Source organism: Mustelus asterias, chromosome 26 (assembly GCF_964213995.1).
Source record: "Mustelus asterias chromosome 26, sMusAst1.hap1.1, whole genome shotgun sequence".
In the NCBI taxonomy this organism is placed as follows: Eukaryota; Metazoa; Chordata; class Chondrichthyes; order Carcharhiniformes; family Triakidae; genus Mustelus; species Mustelus asterias.
In genome coordinates this window covers 43,384,253-43,403,772 of record NC_135826.1, presented here as the reverse complement: position 1 = coordinate 43,403,772, position 19,520 = coordinate 43,384,253, and the positions used below count along the sequence as shown (strand labels likewise).

Below are 19,520 nucleotides of genomic sequence, written 5' to 3'. Positions count from 1 at the left end.
CACCCGGAGGAAACCCACGCAGACACGAGGAGAATCTGCAAACTCCACACAGACAGTGACCCGAGCCGGGAATCGAACCCGGGACCCTGGAGCTGTGAAGCAGCAGTGCTAACCACTGTGCTACCGTGCCGCCCAATCATTGGGTGGATTCAAGCAAGAGGTTGGTTGATTTTTGGATACTAAGGGAATTATGGGGGTGGAGAAGAATTTGAGGTTGAAGAATTGCCATGATCTTGTTGAATGTGGAGCAGATTTGAAAGGTCAAATGGCCAATTCCTATTTTTATTTGCTATGTTTGCTTTAACCATGCATGACAGTCACTCAATGTCCACACGTTCCACATTAAAGATCACCAGTTCACCATCAGCAGGTGGAACCTGGTTGATTTCCCCTCGCCCATCTAAAGGGTTGCTGGAAATAATTGTCCTCTTCTCCTTCCCATTGGCCAGCTCTGGGTGACATAGCTACTGCCTGGATGAATATAACTCTGCAGAGCGCTGTGGCTTGCTAGGTTTGAGGAGAAAATTGAGAAGAAGAAAGACTCACATAGAATTGAGTGGAATGTACAACACAGAAACAGGCCATTCGGCCCAACTGATCCATGCCAGTGTTTGTGCTTCACATGAGCATCCTCCCACCTCCTCTTCCACTGATGTGGAGTAACTTGGATCTTGCTGTTCCTTTCTCCCGCACGCATTTATGTAACTCCACCTTTAATACCTCGAGGCTATTTGCTACGACTTCTAGCAGATTCCACATTCTCACCACTCTTTGAGTAACGATGTTTCTCCTGAATTCACGATTGGATTTATTACTATCTTATATTTATGGCCCCTAATTCTTCTCTACGTCTACCCTGTCAAACCTTTTCATAATCTCAAAGACCTCGATCAGGCCACCTGTTCAGTCACCTCTTTTCAAAAGAAAACTCTCCTGCTTCTCTGAGAGGTATTGCTCCTTGCATTTATATAGCACCTTTCATGATTTTAGGATGTCTCAAAGGGCATCATAGTCAATGAAGCATTTTATGGTGCTGACAAAAGAAACATGCTGTCAAAGCTTTTCATCTGGCACTCATCAGGTCAGATTTGCAAGAATACCAAATCTCAGAGGGTAGGACAATTTATACTGCATAAGAAGAGAGCGCTGATTAGTTGGCAAGTGGATTCTGATTGGTAGAGGTGTTGCCATGGCGAATTCACCAGGAAACAGTTAACTGCCAAGCTTTTGTTTACATTCAAACCAGGCACATCAACTCCGATTGGTCAAGGCATTGCAATGAGGAAAGAACCAGGGAATGGCTGACCCCAGAATTTTGTTTAGTTAAAAAAGCTGCAATGTGTGGACATACTATTTTTGTTTGCAAAGTACAGAGTACTGTGTGTGGATGTATTTACCTTCTAACGCATAAGTGAGCCTCACTGATCAATGATCTTAAATTAGTTTTCAGTGAAATTTTAGCACAATCAGTATTGTTTAGCAAGTGTTGTCCAATCATGGAATCATATCTGATGTTGGACGCTATAACACTATAGTGCAGACTCGATGGGCCGAAGAGCTTCTTCTGTACTGTATGATTCTATGACTACGTTCTGAGCTTTGCAAGCACAGGCTGGTTGGGTATGGTCTGTATTTAGTCTGTTGTAGACAGCCGAAGGCACATGCTGTTTGATATCATTTCCCCATTCGTTGAGATGTACGGCCCATATATATGGCATCAAACTGGTATTGAAATTCATATCCACATTACTCATTTGGATGATGGGCAGTACGTCTTTTTGGCTTGACACCAGCATCCTATTAGTGGTGACTATCACTCCTGGTGCTACTGGATAGGAACAGCGTGCAATGGCTAACTTCACCTGTGACTCAAACCTTTAGGACAACTTAATCTGTGAGAGATTGGACACTTTTCAGGATCGAATGTTGTGGTCTTAGGCCCTTTCATGAGTTTGCACGATATTCAGTGAGCAATCATAGAGCCATAGAGCAGAGAAACAGGCCCTTCAGCCCACCATGTCTATGCTGACCATCAAATACCAATCTATACTGATCCCATTTACCAGCAATAGGGACATCATCTGATCTGATCTGATCAGGATGTGGAGATGCTGGTGTTGGACTGGGGTGGGCACCGTAAGAAGTCTCACAACACCAGGTTAAAGTCCAATGCCGGCATCTCCACATCATGGCTACCATCAACACAGTAAGAAGTTTAACAACACCAGGTTAAAGTCCAACAGGTTTATTTGGTAGCAAAAGCCACACAAGCTTTCGGAGTTCCAAGCCCCTTCTTCAGGTGAGTGGGAATTCTGTTCACAAACAGAGCATATAAAGACACAAACTCAATTTACATGAATAATGGTTGGAATGCGAATACTTACAACTAATCAAGTCTTTAAGAAACAAAACAACGTGAGTGGAGAGAGCATCAAGACAGGCTAAAAAGATGTGTATTGTCTCCAGACAAGACAGCCAGTGAAACTCTGTGGGGGTTACAAATAGTGTGACATGAACCCAATATCCCGGTTGAGGCCGTCCTCGTGTGTGCGGAACTTGGCTATCAGTTTCTGCTCAGCGACTCTGCGCCGTCGTGTGTCGCGAAGGCCGCCTTGGAGAACGCTTACCCGAATATCAGAGGCCGAATGCCCGTGACCGCTGAAGTGCTCCCCAACAGGAAGAGAACAGTCTTGCCTGGTGATTGTCGAGCGGTGTTCATTCATCCGTTGTCGCAGCGTCTGCATAGTTTCCCCAATGTACCATGCCTCGTGACATCCTTTCTTAAAGACTTGATTAGTTGTAAGTATTCACATTCCAACCATTATTCATGTAAATTGAGTTTGTGTCTTTATATTCTCTGTTTGTGAACAGAATTCCCACTCACCTGAAGAAGGGGCTTGGAGCTCCGAAAGCTTGTGTGGCTTTTGCTACCAAATAAACCTGTTGGACTTTAACCTGGTGTTGTTAAACTTCTTACTGTGTTTACCCCAGTCCAATGCCGGCATCTCCACATCAAAATCTATCCTGGCATGAGACATTTCACACCTCTGTAACCTGTGTTATCCCTCTCTCCACTTGCACTGTCTGTATCTGTAAAGACTTGATTACCTATAAAGACTTGCATTCCAATCATTCTTCACATTCCAACCTGTAATTAGCTTGCAATTGTATCTTTGCCTATACAGGTCGTGTTTGTGGAGCAACGCTCCAAAGTTCATGATTCCAAATAAACCTGTTGGACTTTAACCTGGTGTTGTGAGACTTCTTACTGTGATCTGATCAGAGTAGCCATTATCCTGCAGGGTGGCCTTGATGAACCCTGTTTCAGCATCAAGCTTGCACAGTGGTCAAATGGCTCGGGCGCTATTTACAAGGTTGCCAATAAGACCAATCTTATAGTTCTGGGAACTGCAGGAATCCCAACCCGTATGTTGACCAGTAAAAGTGGGAGCATGGTGGACAGTAGCAGAGAACCCATTGGCAGATTTCTCAATGAGTACATCTAGGAAAGGGAGCTCGTTAGATTGCTACTTTTCAAAGGAATGTTTGAGAGCAGGTGTAGCCCATTCAGCTGTGCAAGGAAATTCCAATATGTGGATTCAAACATATCATCTACATATCGGAAATATGCATGGGGTAGGAGGTTAGGGATAATTCCACCAAAGACGTGTTTCTCCTGGAAACCAACAAGGATGTGTGTGAGAGCTGGGCCTAGAGGGGATCCCACAGCAATGCCATCTAGTTTGGCAGATATGGCATCATTAAAACTGAACTCAACTGTGTGGGTTGCTGAGTTCATAAGTTCAATGAAAATAGATTCAGACAATGGCAGCACATCCAGATTGTTATCATATAGGGACACGGTGCAATTGTCCATGGCTTTGTTTGTTAGAATGTAACCTGTGATAACATTGGATTTGTTGTAATGTGACCAGTGGTAACAAGCTGTAAGGGTCAGCTGACCCAGTAAACCATGTAACCAATAATAGAATGATGTGATGATCAGCTGACTCAGTAAGAACCTTTAGGAATTGTGAAATTGCTTGGAATGGCCCAGGGTGAGGCCTCAAATTTGGAGTAATGAAGCTTCTTTATTAAACCCTTTCTTTGATTTATAAGTTAGAGTAAGTTTTGTTGTACTTTTATTGTCTACACTGGAAGCGTTCCTTCTGGATCAACATCCTTGAGCGGTATTTTAGTGAATAGACTAGCAATATCGATTGAACACATGGACTCAGCATTGCTATTGATATGCAAGTCCTGTATGATCATGTATAAAGTATTTTAAAATTACAATATAGGTATTGTTGTAATAATGGCATATAGAGTTCAATGTTTTTCCATATACAGTACACTCATCTCTCTGAGTGTGTCAATTTCTCTTTTGGGTGTCGGTGGGGGTCACTGTTTAAAAATAAGGGGTCATCCATTTAAGACAGAGATGAGAATTATTTTCTCTCAGAGTGTGGTGAGTCTCTGGAACTCTCTTCCTCAAAAGGCAGTGGAAGCAGAGTCTTGGAATATTTTTAAGGCAGAACTAGATAGATTCTTGATCAGAAAGGGGAGGGTGAAAGGGTATCGGGGGCAATGGGATTGTGGAGTTGAGGTTTTAATCAGATCAGCCATGATCTTATTGAGTGGTGGAATAGGCTCGAGGGGTCGAATGGCCTACTCCTGCGTCTAATTTATATGCTTTATCTTTACCCAGCTACCTAGCAATGTCCTGGCAAAGATGCAAAAAATACAAAAGTCTAAGGTCATGTCCCAACCGACTCAAAAACAGCTTCTTCCCTGCTGCCATCAGACTTTGGTATGAACCAACCTCATATTAAGTTGATCTTTCTCTACACCCCAACTATGACTGTAACACTACATTCTGCACTCTCTCCTTTTCTTCTCTATGAACGGTATGCTTTGTCTGTATAGCGCGCAAGAAACAATACTTTTCACTGTATACTAATACATGTGACAATAATAAATCAAACCAACTTTCCACAAAATAAAAGCAGATAAAAATGGAAATATATTGCAAAGCAGGCATCTGAAAAATTGTGACTAGTATTTTGTAGCATTTTTCACAAACTCCTGATGGTTTCCTCTAGTTAGGGGAAAACTAGCTTTCCTCTTTTCACCTACAGGTTGTCCTGCCGAGAATAGGCAGCACACATTTCAGACATTTTTACCTTTTATATGTTTTTATTTCTTTCATCTCTCTATGGATCGCTCCTTCTTTCTTTTACCTATTTAAAATTCTCTGTGGAAATAAAGCAATACATATATCCATCTGTAAAAATGCCTTTCTATCTACAAATCTGCCGATGAATTTACCCAATAAACACTTCATTTGTATAGCACCTTTGATGTAATGAAACAGCCCACGGTGCCTCACAGGAGTGATTATCAAACACAATTTGACAACAAACCACGTCAGAACGTAGGTTCTTGATTGGTAAGGGGATCAAAGAATACGGGAAAAAGGCCTGAGAATTGGATTGAGAAACTTATCAGCCATGATTGAATGGGCTGAATGGCCTAATTTGCTCCTATATTTTCTGGTCTTATCTTTGGACCACAAGCTTGGTCAAAGAGATAACTTTTAAGGAGATTCTTAAAGAAAGAGAGAGAGGGAGAGAGAGAGAGAGAGAGATGCCGGTATTTTAAGACCTCGCTCAGGCGAGGCTCGTTAAATCCCGTCTGAGGCCAAAGGAGAATTCTGTTTTGCGAGCCTCACCCGCCCCGAAAGATGGTAAAATTCCAGCCAGAGAGATGGTGAAGTTTAGGGAGAGAATTCCAGAGTGTAATGTACTGAGATGGATTTATTTCTAATAAGAAAAGGATAAGGGGATATGGGAAACAAGTGAGGAGGTGGATTTGCGACCAGGGAGAGATCAGCCATGATCTGATTGAATGGCAGAGCAGGCTCGAGGGGCTGAATTTGCCTATTTCTGTTCTTAATTCCTATGTTGCAATGTTCCATCTGAAAGCAATGGTGGAACTACTTAAAGGAGGGATGTGCAAGAGGTAAGAATTGAAAAAGCACAGATATTTCAGAGGGTTAAAGGGTTACAGAAGGTTTCAGTCAGGATGGCGATGGAGGATTTTGAAAGCAAGGATAAGAATTTTAAAATGTTTGCGTTGCAAGACTGTGAGTCAATATAGGCCATTGAGCGCACGGGCGATGGGTGAACTAGTTAATTATCTTTTTATGTATCTTAGATTTAGCTAGCTTCCTGACTCCCTACCTGTGTATCTATTTATTCATCTCTCTTCTCTCAGCATGTGGGGGAATATTCATTCAATGGAAAGTTCCAGTCCCTGAGGGTGCATTAGTTTCAGCTTTACTGAGCTGAAAAAACAAACTCAGCAGCTTGCTAATAACCCCAGCGTGATTCTCCAACCTCCTCGAACCCTTCAAACGCTTTAATCTCTCCCTTTCTTTGCAGCCTGTTGCATTCGGCCCAGTCCAATTTTTAAATGGCAACCGTAGAATCTTACAACATAAAAAGAGGATATTTGGCCCGCTACCTGTTGCGGCCTCTTTGAAAGAGATATCCAGTTAATACCACTCCCCAATCTATCTATGTTTCTATAGATGTATCTCTTGGAGCTAAAGGGATCAAGGGATATGGGGGGAAGGGGGGATGAGGCTGACACTCCAGTGCAATACCGAGGGAGTGCTGCACTGTCAGAGGTGCCATCTTTTGAATTAGATTGTAACCCAAGATCTGTCTGCTATCTCAGCTGGAAGTACAAAACCTTTCAGCACTATTTAGGTGAAAAGTAGGGGAGCCATCCCTGGTGTCCTGACCAAGATTTACCCTTCAATCAACATCATAAAAACAGATGATGCGGTCATTAACACCTTGTTGTTTGTGGGATCTTGCTGTGTGCAAACACTGTGTCTCCTGTCCATGCAAGATGGCTACCCTTACCCATCTGTGCGTGCGCATTTGTCCGTACATGCGCAGAAGACCAATGAGGTCGTTTGCAGGAGACACAATGCCAGTTGGATCTTATTTGGATCTTGAAGCTGTTTACCCAGTTACTGAGTGGGTAACTGGGGCGTGGCCTCCGGCTGTTTCTGAATCTCCCGCTCCGGAGTCTCTTCCCCTTAACCCTGGTCTGTCACCGGGAAGAAGCCCTGGAGTTGCAAAGCTGGGCTATGGAGCTTGTGATCCAGAACTGCGGTCATCACTGGGTGGATCAGAAGTCTCCCTTCACTCCCTGTCCCCATTCCCTTCTCCATAAAATCCATCCATAGAATCAATAGAATTCCGACAGTGCAGAAAGAGGCCATTTGGCCCATCAAATCTGCACTGACTCTCCAAAAGAGCATCCCACCTAGGTCCTGTCCCTGTAACCCCCACATTTACATGGCTAATCCCCCTAACCTACACATCCTGGGACACTAAAAGGCAATTTATCACGGCCAATCCACCTAACCTGCACATCTTTGGACTGTGGGAGGAAACCAGAGCACCCGGTGGAAACCCAGGCAGACACGGGGAGAGCGTGCAGACTCCACACAGACAGTCGCTCAAGGCCGGAATTGAACCAGGCTCTCTGGCGCTGTGAGGCGGCAGTGCTAACCACTGTGCCACCCTGCTGCCCATTTCTCCATTCCTCCCCTCCGCCCCACCGACTCAGAGAAGGTGAGATAAGTATCTCTGCTCCTGTCTGCTGCTTACTCCATCACTCGCAATGGCATGATGGAGTGAAATAGTACAACTGCACATGCGTAGTGTTGGCAGCAACTATACCAACCATGTTTCCACCATTACAACAGTGGCTACACTTCAAAAGTAGTTCACACACTGCAAAGTGCTTTAAGATGTTGTCAAAGGCTCTATAGAAATGCAAGTCTTTCTTTCATCACCCTGTGATTTCTTCCCCACTGAATATTTATCCAATTTGCATTTGGAAGTTAATATTAAATTTTCTTCCAGCTTCCTTTCAGGCAGTGCATTCCAGATCATAATATAATATATTATTGCAGTGCACTTTCTATTTGATGAACTGCCTTTAGCAAATAAAAAGTTAATTTAGGAGAGTAAAACAAACGCTACTTTTCAATCTCTAGCTCTGTAACATAGAGACAGTCCCGCTGTGAACACATTTCTGGAGTGGTTTGTGTCCACTTGCATTAATGCAATAATTTATTCTGGAATGTAATTGTGTAAACTAATAAGAATGGGCATTCAATTTTCTTCAGATTTAAGATTTCAATTAGAAATTCACATTAAAATCAAACAAATGGAATTGGAGTTCATTCCATCGGTGGCTCAGGCGGGAAATGAATCTTCCGCTTGAGGTGTGGAAGTTTCTGGAGTTCCAGTACAACTAAGTCAGAGCTTGTTGTCTGATTTGAATTGGGGACTAAACTGGTCTCAGTTTACCCTGTGTAATGAGGGGCTAAAGTTATTATTGCTACCTCCACTTTCACCTCCTCCTAGCAGGCTTTTGGCACCTCCTCCGGTGGTGTAAGGTTTATGCTGAGATAGAACACACAGCATTTATATATTTGCTTTATCTAACCCCGTCAACACACCCTATTCCCTCCTCCTCCCTGTGTTTATCGCGCATCCCCCTTAAGGGGCAGCACGGTGGCACAGTGGTTAGCACTGCTGGCTCACAGCGCCAAGGACCTGGGTTCGATTCCTGGCTTGGGTCACTGTCTGTGTGGAGTTTGAACGTTCTCCCTGTGTCTGCGTGGGTTTCCCCCGGTTGCTCCGGTTTCCTCCCACAGTCCAAAGATGTTGGGTGGATTGGCCATGATAGATTATCCATTAGTGCCAGGTGGATTAGCAGGGTAAATATATGGGGTTACAGGGGTAGGGCCTCGATGGGATCATTATCGGTGCAGGCTTGATGGCCCGAATGGCCCCCTTCTGCACTGCTCCTTCTATAATTACGCCAGTCAGCAGTGTATCCACATTCTCGCCACTCTTTGGGCAAAGACGTAATCCACAGGATTAGGCTATATTGATGGCGTTAGATAAAGCAAATATAGTGAGAGGAGGCTTGTATGAAGCATAAACAGCTGGGCTGAATGGCCTGTTGCTGTGCTATAAAACCTGTGTGTTCTATCTCAGCATGAACCTCACATGAATCTTACACCACAGAAGGAGGCCATCTGGCCCATTTTGCATGTGCCAGTTCCTGAGTAGAAAACACAAAAACAAATCCCACTGCCTGCTGTCTCCTCATGGCCTTGTATCTTCCTCCTTTTCAAGTACTTATCCGTTTTTTTGTTTGAAAGATATAGAGGGCTCTGCTTCGATCTTTCTCCATGGCAAAACATTCCATATTCTCATCACCCTCTGTAGAGAAATCTATCGCAATCTTCCCCTACGACACAGTAAGAAGTCTCATGACACCAGGTTAAAGACCAACGGGTTTATTTGGAATCACGAGCTTTCGGAGCGCTGCTCCTTCATCAGGTGACAATTTAAAATTGATTATCCATTGACATTGACTCATGTCTCCTTATTTGCACTTTATAACTAAAATACATCTCAATTAAAACCTCTCTTAGACTTTCTCTGCTACAGAGGAAGTAGTCGCAGTAACTCAATGTTCAGTTCCATTCGCAAAATCTTAAGACAATGAAGGCAGTTGTGCCCATGTTAAGCAAGACCTGTGCAACACGCAGGCTTGGGCTGATAAGTGGCACCTGACATTCACAAGTGCCAGGCAATGGCCATCTCCAACTAGAAAACATCGTGACCAACCCTCGACATTCAATGACATTACCGTTGTCAAGTTCCCCACCATCAACATCCTGGGTGTCATCATTGACCAGAACCTCAACTGGACCGACAACATAAATACTGTGATTACAGTTGAGAGGCCTGGAATTCTGCAGCGAGTAACTCACTTCCTGACTCCACAAAGCTTTTCCACCACCTTTAAGGCAGAAGTCAGGAGTGTGATGGAATCCTCTCCCTTTGCCAGGGTGAGTGCAGCTCCAACAACACTCAACAAGCTTAACACCATCCAGGACAAGGAATCATTCCACTGGCACCCAATTCACTGCCCTTTCATTCCACTGGCACCCAATTCACTGCCCTATACAGTCACTCACTCTACCACAGGGGCACAGTAGCCGCAATGTGGACCATTTACAAGATGCTCTGCAGCATTTCATCAAGTCTCCTAGAAAGCACATTCCAATTTCACGATCTCTATGGGACAAGGACCAGCAGATGCATGGGAACACACACCACCTCTCCAAACTACACACCATCCTAAATTGAAAATATATCACCCCTTTCGTCACTGTCATTGGGTTAAAATCCTGGAACACCCTCCCTAACAGCACTGTGAGTGTACCTACACGGACATAGACATTAGCAGTTCAAGAAGTCAACTCACCACCACCCTCTCAAGGGGAAAACGGGATGGACAATCAACTTATAAGGTTAGTTATTAGTGTCACAAGTAGGCTTACATTAACACTGCAATGAAGTTACTGTGAAAATCCCCTAGTCGCCACACTCCGGCGCCTGTTCGGGCACAGTGAGGGAGAATTTAGCATGGCTAATGCACCTAATCAGCACGTCATTCAGACTGTGGGAGGAAACCGGAGAAAACCCATGCAGACACAAGGAGAACGTGCAGACTCTGCACAGACAGTGACCCAAGCCGGGAATCGAACCCGGGTCCCTGGCGCTGTGAGGCAGCAGTTCTAACCACTCTGCCACCAGAGGCTGGCCCTACCTGGAATTCCCACCTGAAAATGAATAAATAAAAATAAACTCAAGTCTTTTTTCAAACTATAGTTTCCCATCCTTAGCTCCATCTTGGTGAATCTACACTGTAGACTCAATGGTCTTAATGTCCTGTATAGAATGGGTGCCTGAAATTGTACATAATACTCTAGCTGTGGTCTAACTGTGCAGTTTTATCATGATCCCTTTACTCTTTCTGTAAGACTGTGTCTTCAGGATAAGAGGAGAAAATGAAGAAACATATTATGAAGGGATTAATGAAATAAGTTGTTGAAATGTGCAGGAGTAACTTTCAGCCAATTCCGGGTGGACAGCTGGTGGTATTCGGCTGAACGCCCATTATATATCATTGAAATGAACAGAAAACTACTTCTGGCAAAACTACTTCAATAACGACAGATTACTCCGCTGTCAAATTTTAACATTAGCATGGGTGGCACAGTGGTTAGCACTGCTGTCTCACAGCGCCTGGGTCCCATGTTCGATTCCTGGTTTGGGTCATTGTCTGTGCGGAGTCTGCATGTTTTCCCCATGTCTGCGTGGGCTTCCTCCGGTTTCCTCCCACAGTCCAAAGATGTGTGGATTGGGGATGCTATATTGCCTTTTAGTGTCCAAAGATGTGTAGGTTAGATGGATTGGCCATGGTAAAGGCGGATTGGGTGAATGGGTGGGCCTGGGTAAGATGTCCTTTGGGAAAGATGGTGCAGACTCAATGGGCCAGATGGCTTTGTTCCGCAATGTAGGCATTCTATGGTTAAGTACTTTAACAAAATTGTACAACCAACTCTTGTAAACTCACCATCATTGTCACGTGTCATTTATTGAGAAATAATTAAAATGCCGCGTCTGTCCAATGTAACCACATAGAACAATCTAACTGGTGGCAAGATACTAATCTAATAAGATGTAGATGGCATCGTCATTCATGAGAAGTAAAGTGCACGTGGTTTGTTTTTGTTTTGAGGCAGTTTTTTTTCCTCTCCTCTCCTGAATATGTGCTGTAACTGATGAGCACCAGAGGGAATGGAACTCATTGCTTAACACCGAAAATAATCTGATTTAATTTGATCAGCTTCCTTTCGTTTCATTTATAATTTGGTGTTTATTGTTGGTGCAACTTTCAAAGGGAGATTAATTTGACGCATGACACTTGGGGCAACCTGCTGACACTCTGATTAGTCAATAAGAAGTTCTCTCTGTGCCCCTCTGACTCTAGCCTCTCCAAGAAGATCGCGCATATCGACACAGATCTCCAAGATGGGCGCGCATATCGACATCTCCACATTCTGGCCTCTTGCACATCCTTGATTTTAATTTTTCCAACCCTGGCAGCCCTGTCTTCAGTTGCGCAGATCCCAAGTTCTGGAATTTTGTCATTAAACCCCCTTGCATGCCTCTCTCAAGTAAAAGATTTGAGGAAGAACAGCAGGATTCTCTTCAGCGTCCTGGGCTACTGCCATTTTCTCAAGAGCAATGAGGGATGGGTAATAAATGTTGGCCTAGTCTGTACTCATTGCAGTTTAGAAAGATGAGGGAGGATCTTATTGAAACTTACAGGATACTGCGAGGCCTGGATAGAGTGGACATGGAGAGGATGTTTCCACTGGTAGGAAACCAGAGGGCACAACTTCAGGCCAAAGGACGATCCTTTAAAACAGAGATGAGGAGGAATTTCTTCAGCCAGAGAGTGGTGGATCTGTGGAACTCTTTGCCACAGAAGGCTGTGGAGGCCAGGTCATTAAGTGCCTTTAAGACAGAGATAGCTAGGTTCTTGATTAATAAGGGGATCGGGGTTATGAGGAAAAGGCAGAGAATGGGGATCAGAAAAATATCAGCCATGATTGAATGGCGGAGCAGACTCGATGGGTCGAGTGGCCTAATTCTGCTCCAATGTCTTATGGTCTCATGGCCTAGCCAGCTACATCCACACCCCATGAAAGAACAAAAGAAGTCTCTTTTCAGCAATATTTTATTATGGTAAAGGTGCTGTATAAATGCTAAAGGCAAAATCCTGCGGATGCTGGAATCTGAAACAAAAACAGAAAATGCTGGAAAATCTCAACAGGTCTGACAGCATCTGTGGAGAGAGAATAGAGCCAATGTTTTGAATCAGGATGACCCTTCGTCAGAGCTGAAGACAGGGAAACTAGGACAACATTTATACTGTGAGGCTCAATATGATAGGAACGGCACAGACAATAAGACAAAGGGAATGTAAATGATTTCTTAATGGACAATCCCTTCATGGATGCTTTTAGCACCATTCCTAGCCCTTATCATCACCATTTATATTCCCTTCGTATTTTGTCTATGCCATTCCCATCAATTGCAACCCCCAAGCTGCCTCCCCACCCTCACAGTATAAATCCTTGTCTTCAGCTCTGACAAAGGTTTTAAAATTTAAAGTTTATTTATTATTGTCACAAGTAGGCTTACATTAACACTGCAATGGAGTTACTGTGAAAATCCCCTAGTCGCCACACTCCGGCGCCTGTTCGGGTTCACTGAGGGGCAATTTAGCATGGCCAATGCACCTAACCTGCACGTCTTTCAGACTGTGGGAGGAAACCGAAGCACCCAGAGGAAACCCACGCAGACACGGGGAGAATGTGCAGACTCCACACAGACAGTGACCCAAGGCGGGAATCGAACCTGGGTCCCTGGCGCTGTGAGGCCAGTAAGAAGTTTAACAACACCAGGTTAAAGTCCAACAGGTTTATTTGGTAGCAAAAGCCACACAAGCTTTCGGAGCTCTAAGCCCCTCCTCACTGCTGTGAGGCAGCAGTGCTAACCACTGTGCCGCCCTTGGGTCATCCAAGCTCGAAACGTTGGGTCTATTCTCTCTCCGCAGATGCTGTCAGACCTGCTGAGAGTTTCCAGCAGTTTCTGATTTTGCTATATAAATGCTGTAAGTTGTTGAGCTATGGGGGTCATTGAACTACAATCCCCAGAATGCTCAGCGTGATGCGCATGCGCTGCAGCTAAAATGGCAAGGTGATTTGCTATTGGATAAGGTGCTTGGGCGGAATGGCCAATGAGACGGCGGGATGCTGGTGAGTGGGTGGCAGCGCGGGCCTACACCGTTCAGTTGGAGCCTGAGAGTTCGAGTGAGGGGGGGGATGAGCTTTCTGAGGGCGGCGCCGCGGGGCTGCAGGTACTGGGCGCGCGAGTCTAATCGGAGGGAAATTCACCCCCTCGCAGCGGGGGCCCCGAATCCCCGGGGCCACAAACCCGCCCCTCACCCAGCCGGGAGGCTGGGTGTGGGACAGCCCACTCTTGGACCGTGAGGAGCATCACAGCCGGACCCTGCCGCAATCTCCTCCGGTCCGACAGGGGGCGCTGCAGCAGGCGCCTCCTACCGCCCCCTGCAGGTCAGGAGGTGCAAGGGGGAGGGGTTGCTGGTGGGAGTGATGCTGCCCATAGTTGAAGAGCCAACCTGCACTCACCGCCTGAACACCAACAAAGGGGGGGTGGGGTTGGGTGGTGAAAATGGCAATTGATCTGATTTATTTTTGTCACATTGTTTTTTATTCTCTCATGAGATGTGGGTGTCACTGGCCGGCCAGCATTCACTGTCCATCCATAATTACCCTTGAACTGAGTGGTTTGTTCGGCTATTTCAGAGGGACAGCGAAGAGTCAGCCACTTTGCTGTGGTTCTCAAGTCACATGTAGGCCAGATTGGGTAAGGATGGCAGATTTCCTTCCCTGAAGGACATTTTGATTTGATTTATTGTCACGTGCATTGGGATACAGTGAAAAGTATTGTTTCTTGCGCGTTATACAGACAAAACATACCGTTCATAGAGAAGGAAAGGAGAGAGTGCAGAATGTAGTGTTACAGTCATAGCTAGGGTGTGGACAAAGATCAACTTAATGCGAGGTAGGTCCATTCAAAAGTCTGACGGCAGCAGGGAAGAAGCTGTTCTTGAGTCGGTTGGTACGTGACCTCAGACTTCTGTATCTTATTCCCGATGGAAGAAGGTGGAAGAGAGAATGTCCGGGGTGCCTGGGGTCATTAATTATGCTGGCTGCTTTGCCGAGGCAGTCGATGGGTTTTTATGATAATGGTTATCGTTAGGCTTTTAATTCCAGATTTTCTATTGAATTTGACTCAAGAACAGCTTCTTCCCTGCTGCCATCAGACTTTCGAATGGACCTATCTTGCATTAAGTTGATCTATCTCCAAACCCAGCTATGACTGTAACACTCCATTCTGCACTCTCTCCTTTCCTTCTCTATGAACGGTATGTTTTGTCTGTACAGCGCGCAAGAAACAATACTTTTCACTGTATACTAATACATGTGACAAAAATATATCAAATCAAATGAATTCAAATTCTGCCATCTGTTGTGGTGTAAGTCAAACCCGTGTCCTCAGAGCATTATCTTGCGTCTCTGGATTACAAATCCAGCAACAATGCCACTACACCGCTGCCTACCCTTCCTTTCCCACATGTATTGGGATACAGTGAAAGGTATTGTTTTTTGTGTGCTGTACAGATAAAATATAGAGCACATGGGGACAAGGAGAGGGTGCAGAATGTTATGTTGCAGTTACAGATAGAGTGTAGAGAAAGATCCGCTTGATATACGATAGGACCGTTCAAAGGTCTGATGGCAGCAGGGAAGAAGCTGTTAAAAGATAGAGTTAGAGGCTATGCTTCTGGAGGTAGCTTGCAAGAAGTTGCCTTGTTCGGGCGGCACAATTGTGGGACAGGTGATGCTAGAGGGCAGACAGCCACTTGTTTAGGCAATAATCAGGAACATTCTTCATGGTTTGGAAGGGCAATTGATTATCCCAGAATGGTTACGACACAGGGAGGAGGCCATTCGGCCTGTAATGTTTGTGCAGGTTCACCGGCCAAAAAAAGTTAACTCTTGTTTTATACTTGACAGACATTGCCAGAAATGAAATGGATCGGCTGGGAGTCAGCGATAGACAGATTGTACCTGTTTTGCTGCCCTCTTGGTCTCTTGCTGAATTAGATTGCTATATGGGCTTACAATCAAAAAAAATAAATTAGACTGGAGACAGTATCCAAACAGAGTTGAGATAGAGTCCTTCCAGCTGGCAGGAGAGAGAGTGAGAGACAGTCTTGTTCCATTAGTTCGAAGTTGAACTTGGCAAGCAGCCAAGCTAGTTGATATTGCCACTACATTAATACTGCTCATGTATTAATGGCCTGAGCACTGCGGCTTTCAGTTAAAAAGCCCAGTGGCAGTGAAAGTGCTGTCAGCTAAGAGGAGAAATGTAGGCAGAAGAGGGAAGGCTGCTGAGGAGTGAGTTTGCCATTTTGTAAAGATAAATTATTATATAGAATGATATAGCATTTACAACACGAAAATAGGCCATTCAGCCCAACTGTTCAATACAGTGTTTATGCTCCATGCAACATTCTCCCTTCCTTCCATCTATAACCCCATCAGCATAATTTTCTATTGCTTTCTCCATCAGCTACCTGTTTCACTTTCTCTTAAATGTATCGCCTCAGCCATTCTCCAGATTCTAACCTCTCTCTTGTGTAAAGAAAGTTCTTTTTTTTTATATCAAGGGATGTGAGCTTTGCTGGCAAGGCCAGCATTTATTTTCCATCCCTGATTGCCCTTGAGAAGGTGGTGGTGATCAGCCTTCTCGAACCGCTGCTGTCCATGTGCTGTAGGTACACTCATAGTGCTGTTAGGGAGAGAATTTCAGGATCTTGACCCAGCGACAGTGGAGGAACGGCGATATATTTCCAAGTCAGGATGGTGAGTGACTCGGAGGGGAACTTGTATCAGCTGCCCTTGTCCTTCCGGATGGTAGTGGTTGTGGGTACAGAATGTGCTGTCGAAGGAGCCTTGGTGAGTTGTTGCGATGCATCTTGTAGATGGTACACACTGCTGCCACTGTGTGTCTGTGGAGTGAATGTTTATGGATGGGGTGCCAATCAAGCGGGCTGCTTTGTCAACAGGGACTGCCTATATACTTTACACAGCAGTCTTGTTGGTGGGAGGGTGTAATTACAGTGACAAATTTACATAGGAAGCTTCCGTTATAAACATAGAATTCATTTTAGCATTTATAATAGCAGGGTATATAGATAAGTCTTGGAACTCTCTTCCCAGAGAGTGGTAGAGGCAGGGTCATTGAATATTTTTAAGGCAGAGGTAGGTAGATTTTTGACCAAGAAAGGAATCAAGGAGTTTTGTGAGTAGGCGGAATGAGGAGTTGAGGCCACATTCAGACCAACCATAATCTTATTGAATGGCAGAGCAGGTTCAAGGGGCTGAATGGCCTACTCCTGCTCCAAATTGGTATGTCCGTCTAAGGAGAGGAATGTACGACTCCCAGATGGGGACTGAAGTAGATTCCGTGTTATATATCTCTCTCTATCTCTTGATCCTAGTTATGCTTAATTTAATTCCTGATCAGTTGTTTATCAACATCCTGTACCAAATGTGTTCATTAGCATAACATTAAAAAAAGGGGAGAAAAGCTTGGCATATTTTTGTTCAAATAAATCCTAAATGTTGACATTAACACTCAAGCTCGCTAACGCATCCTCTGTTGCCTTTTGCAGGTGGCAGTTAGCGCAGTTCTTGGCTCCTGTTGTGCCATCGGGACCCGGCTTGTGCAAGTTTTTCAGCTCCCTCCTGTCACGGCCCAGTGGCCTCCTGGTCCCGAGCTCCTTGGTGGGGCGGGCAGAAGCTGGTGGCCTGAGCTCCCGACTTTTCCCTTGGAGCCAGGGGCAAGTGCGGACCAAGACGCGCGGCACCGAGTACCAGCCAAAAACCATCAAGAGGATACGAACTCATGGCTGGCGGAAGCGGATCAGCACTCGGGGCGGCATCGAGTTGATACTGCGCAGAATGCTCAAGGGCCGGAAATCATTGACTCACTGAGCGTCATGTGATTCTTCTAGACGTGAGCCGACTGGGAACAGCCAAGCTGAGAGATTATACTTAACACTGAAAAGCTTTGTACATATTGTATTAAACTGTTTGGGTTTATAGGATGTCTGTTGTTTTTATTTGGGAGGGTGGGGGGGATGTTGTCGTTCGGGAAAAGGAGAACAGTGCCCCAGTCCTGACGAAGGGTCATCCAGACTCGCAGATCTCTCTCCACAGATGCTCTCAGACCTGCTGAGATTCTCCAGCATTTTCTGTTTTGGACCCAGATATTGCATTAGTCACACTTTTTCCTGCACACACTTCAGTAGGACGGCACAGTGGTTAGCATTGCTGCCTCACTGCCTCAGGGACCCGGGTTCGATTCCTGGCTTGGGTCACTGTCTGTGTGGAGTTTGCACGTTCTCCCCGTGCCTGCGTGGGTTTCCTCCGGGTGCTCCGGTTCCCTCCCACAGTCTGAAAGACATGCTGGTTAGGCGCATTGGTCATGCTAAACTCTCCTTCAGTGTGACCCGAACAGGTGCCAGAGTGTGGCAACTGGGGAATTTTCACAGTAACTTCATTGCAGTGTTATTTTAAGCCTACTTGTGACACTAATAAGTAAACTTTAAAAAAGAAGGAGCCAGGTTTACACTGGATGCTGCTGGGGCACTGGAACCTCAGTGAATGGCTGACGCAACAGCCCAGCTATCATAACCTGTGTGACTTAAAGCCATCTGTGGCCTGAATGGGAATTTGCATCGACCTGCGTTCAGAGAGTGGAGTCTGTAATCCAGACTGACTCTTCCAACTGAGGGAGTGCTGCGCTGTCATTGGTACGGTCTTTCAGATAGGACAGATAGAGAAAGGGAAGACTGGATTAGCGGTAAGAGGAAAAATGAGAAAAAACAAAAAGGAATGGATTTGCGGGAATGAGACTCAACAGTTCAAACTTCACTCTCTGGACCGGAGAGGTGGATTAGCGTGGCATTAACATACATATGAAATTAGGAGTTAACCATTCAGCTTTCCGAGCCTGCTCCGCCATTTGATAAACTCATGGCTGATCTATTTGTGGCCTTAACTTTCCTGCCTCTGCCCCTATACCTCGCTATCGGGGAGGCAGTGATGTAATGGTATTGTCATTGGACTAGTGATCCAGAGACCCAGGGTAATGTTATATGGACTAGAGTTCAAATCCCACCACAGCACATGTTGAAATTTGAACTCTGTAAAAATCTGGGATTAAAGTCCAATGATGACCATGAAAGCATTGCTGATTGTTGTAAAGAACCCATCAAATCTTACCTGGTCTGACCTACATGTGACTCCAGATCCACAGCAATGTGATGGACTTTTAAATGCCCTCTTGAAATGGCCTAACAAGGCACTCAGTTCAGGACAATTAGTGGTGGGCAATAAATGCAAGCCCAGCCAGCGATGCCCACATTCTCTCTGAATAAGAAAAATACCCTTTGATTCCCTTGGTCAATAATCAATCTCACTTAGCCTTAAAAATATTCAATAACCACATTAGTCTGAAAACATCTGATCTTGTCTGATTTTGGAAGCTAAGCAGACTCATGCCTGGTCAGTACTTGGTTGGGAGACTGCCTTTGGTCTCTGGGGAAGTGAGTTCCATTGACTTTCAACCTCAGAGGAAAAGAAAACCTCATCTCCACCATCCCTTATTTTTAAACTGTGGCCCCCTCGTTCTAGTCTCCCTCATGAAGGAACACATCCTTTCAGCATCCACCATGTCCAGTCCCCTCAGCATTTTATATGCTTCAACGTATAAAATCCATGATTACGTTTTTAGAAGTGTATTTACATTTCAGTTCCAACCTTGACTTTCTGTGGCAAATTTAATGGGCACTAACTTGCAATTGCAGCAAGCTCATGAAAATAGTCGTGGGGCTGA

The 19,520-nt window shown here is 45.0% G+C and overlaps 1 protein-coding gene across 3 annotated transcripts; it reads left to right on the top strand.

The window, feature by feature from the left end:
* Positions 1-5,971: 5,971 nt before the first annotated feature.
* mrpl34 (mitochondrial ribosomal protein L34) lies at positions 5,972-17,722 on the top strand. 3 transcript variants are annotated; one of them, XM_078198803.1, is made up of 2 exons: positions 5,972-6,021; positions 17,293-17,722. In XM_078198803.1, the coding sequence occupies exons 1-2, from the start codon at positions 5,987-5,989 to the stop codon at positions 17,612-17,614; spliced, it is 357 nt and encodes a 118-aa protein (XP_078054929.1). In that variant the 5' UTR covers positions 5,972-5,986; the 3' UTR covers positions 17,615-17,722. The 3 variants fall into 3 exon arrangements, with proteins under 3 accessions (XP_078054929.1, XP_078054930.1, XP_078054928.1); XM_078198804.1 differs by lacking the exon at positions 5,972-6,021 and adding an exon at positions 13,744-13,783; XM_078198802.1 differs by lacking the exon at positions 5,972-6,021 and adding an exon at positions 13,774-13,884.
* Positions 17,723-19,520: the final 1,798 nt, after the last annotated feature.

Coding starts and splice junctions, on each gene's coding strand:
- mrpl34 (XM_078198802.1), top strand. CDS start 13,778: ATGCTGGTGAGTGGGTGGCAGCGCGGGCCTACACCGTTCAGTTGGAGC. Junction 13,885..17,292: donor GCGGCGCCGCGGGGCTGCAG/GTACTGGGCGCG, acceptor TGCCTTTTGCAG/GTGGCAGTTAGCGCAGTTCT.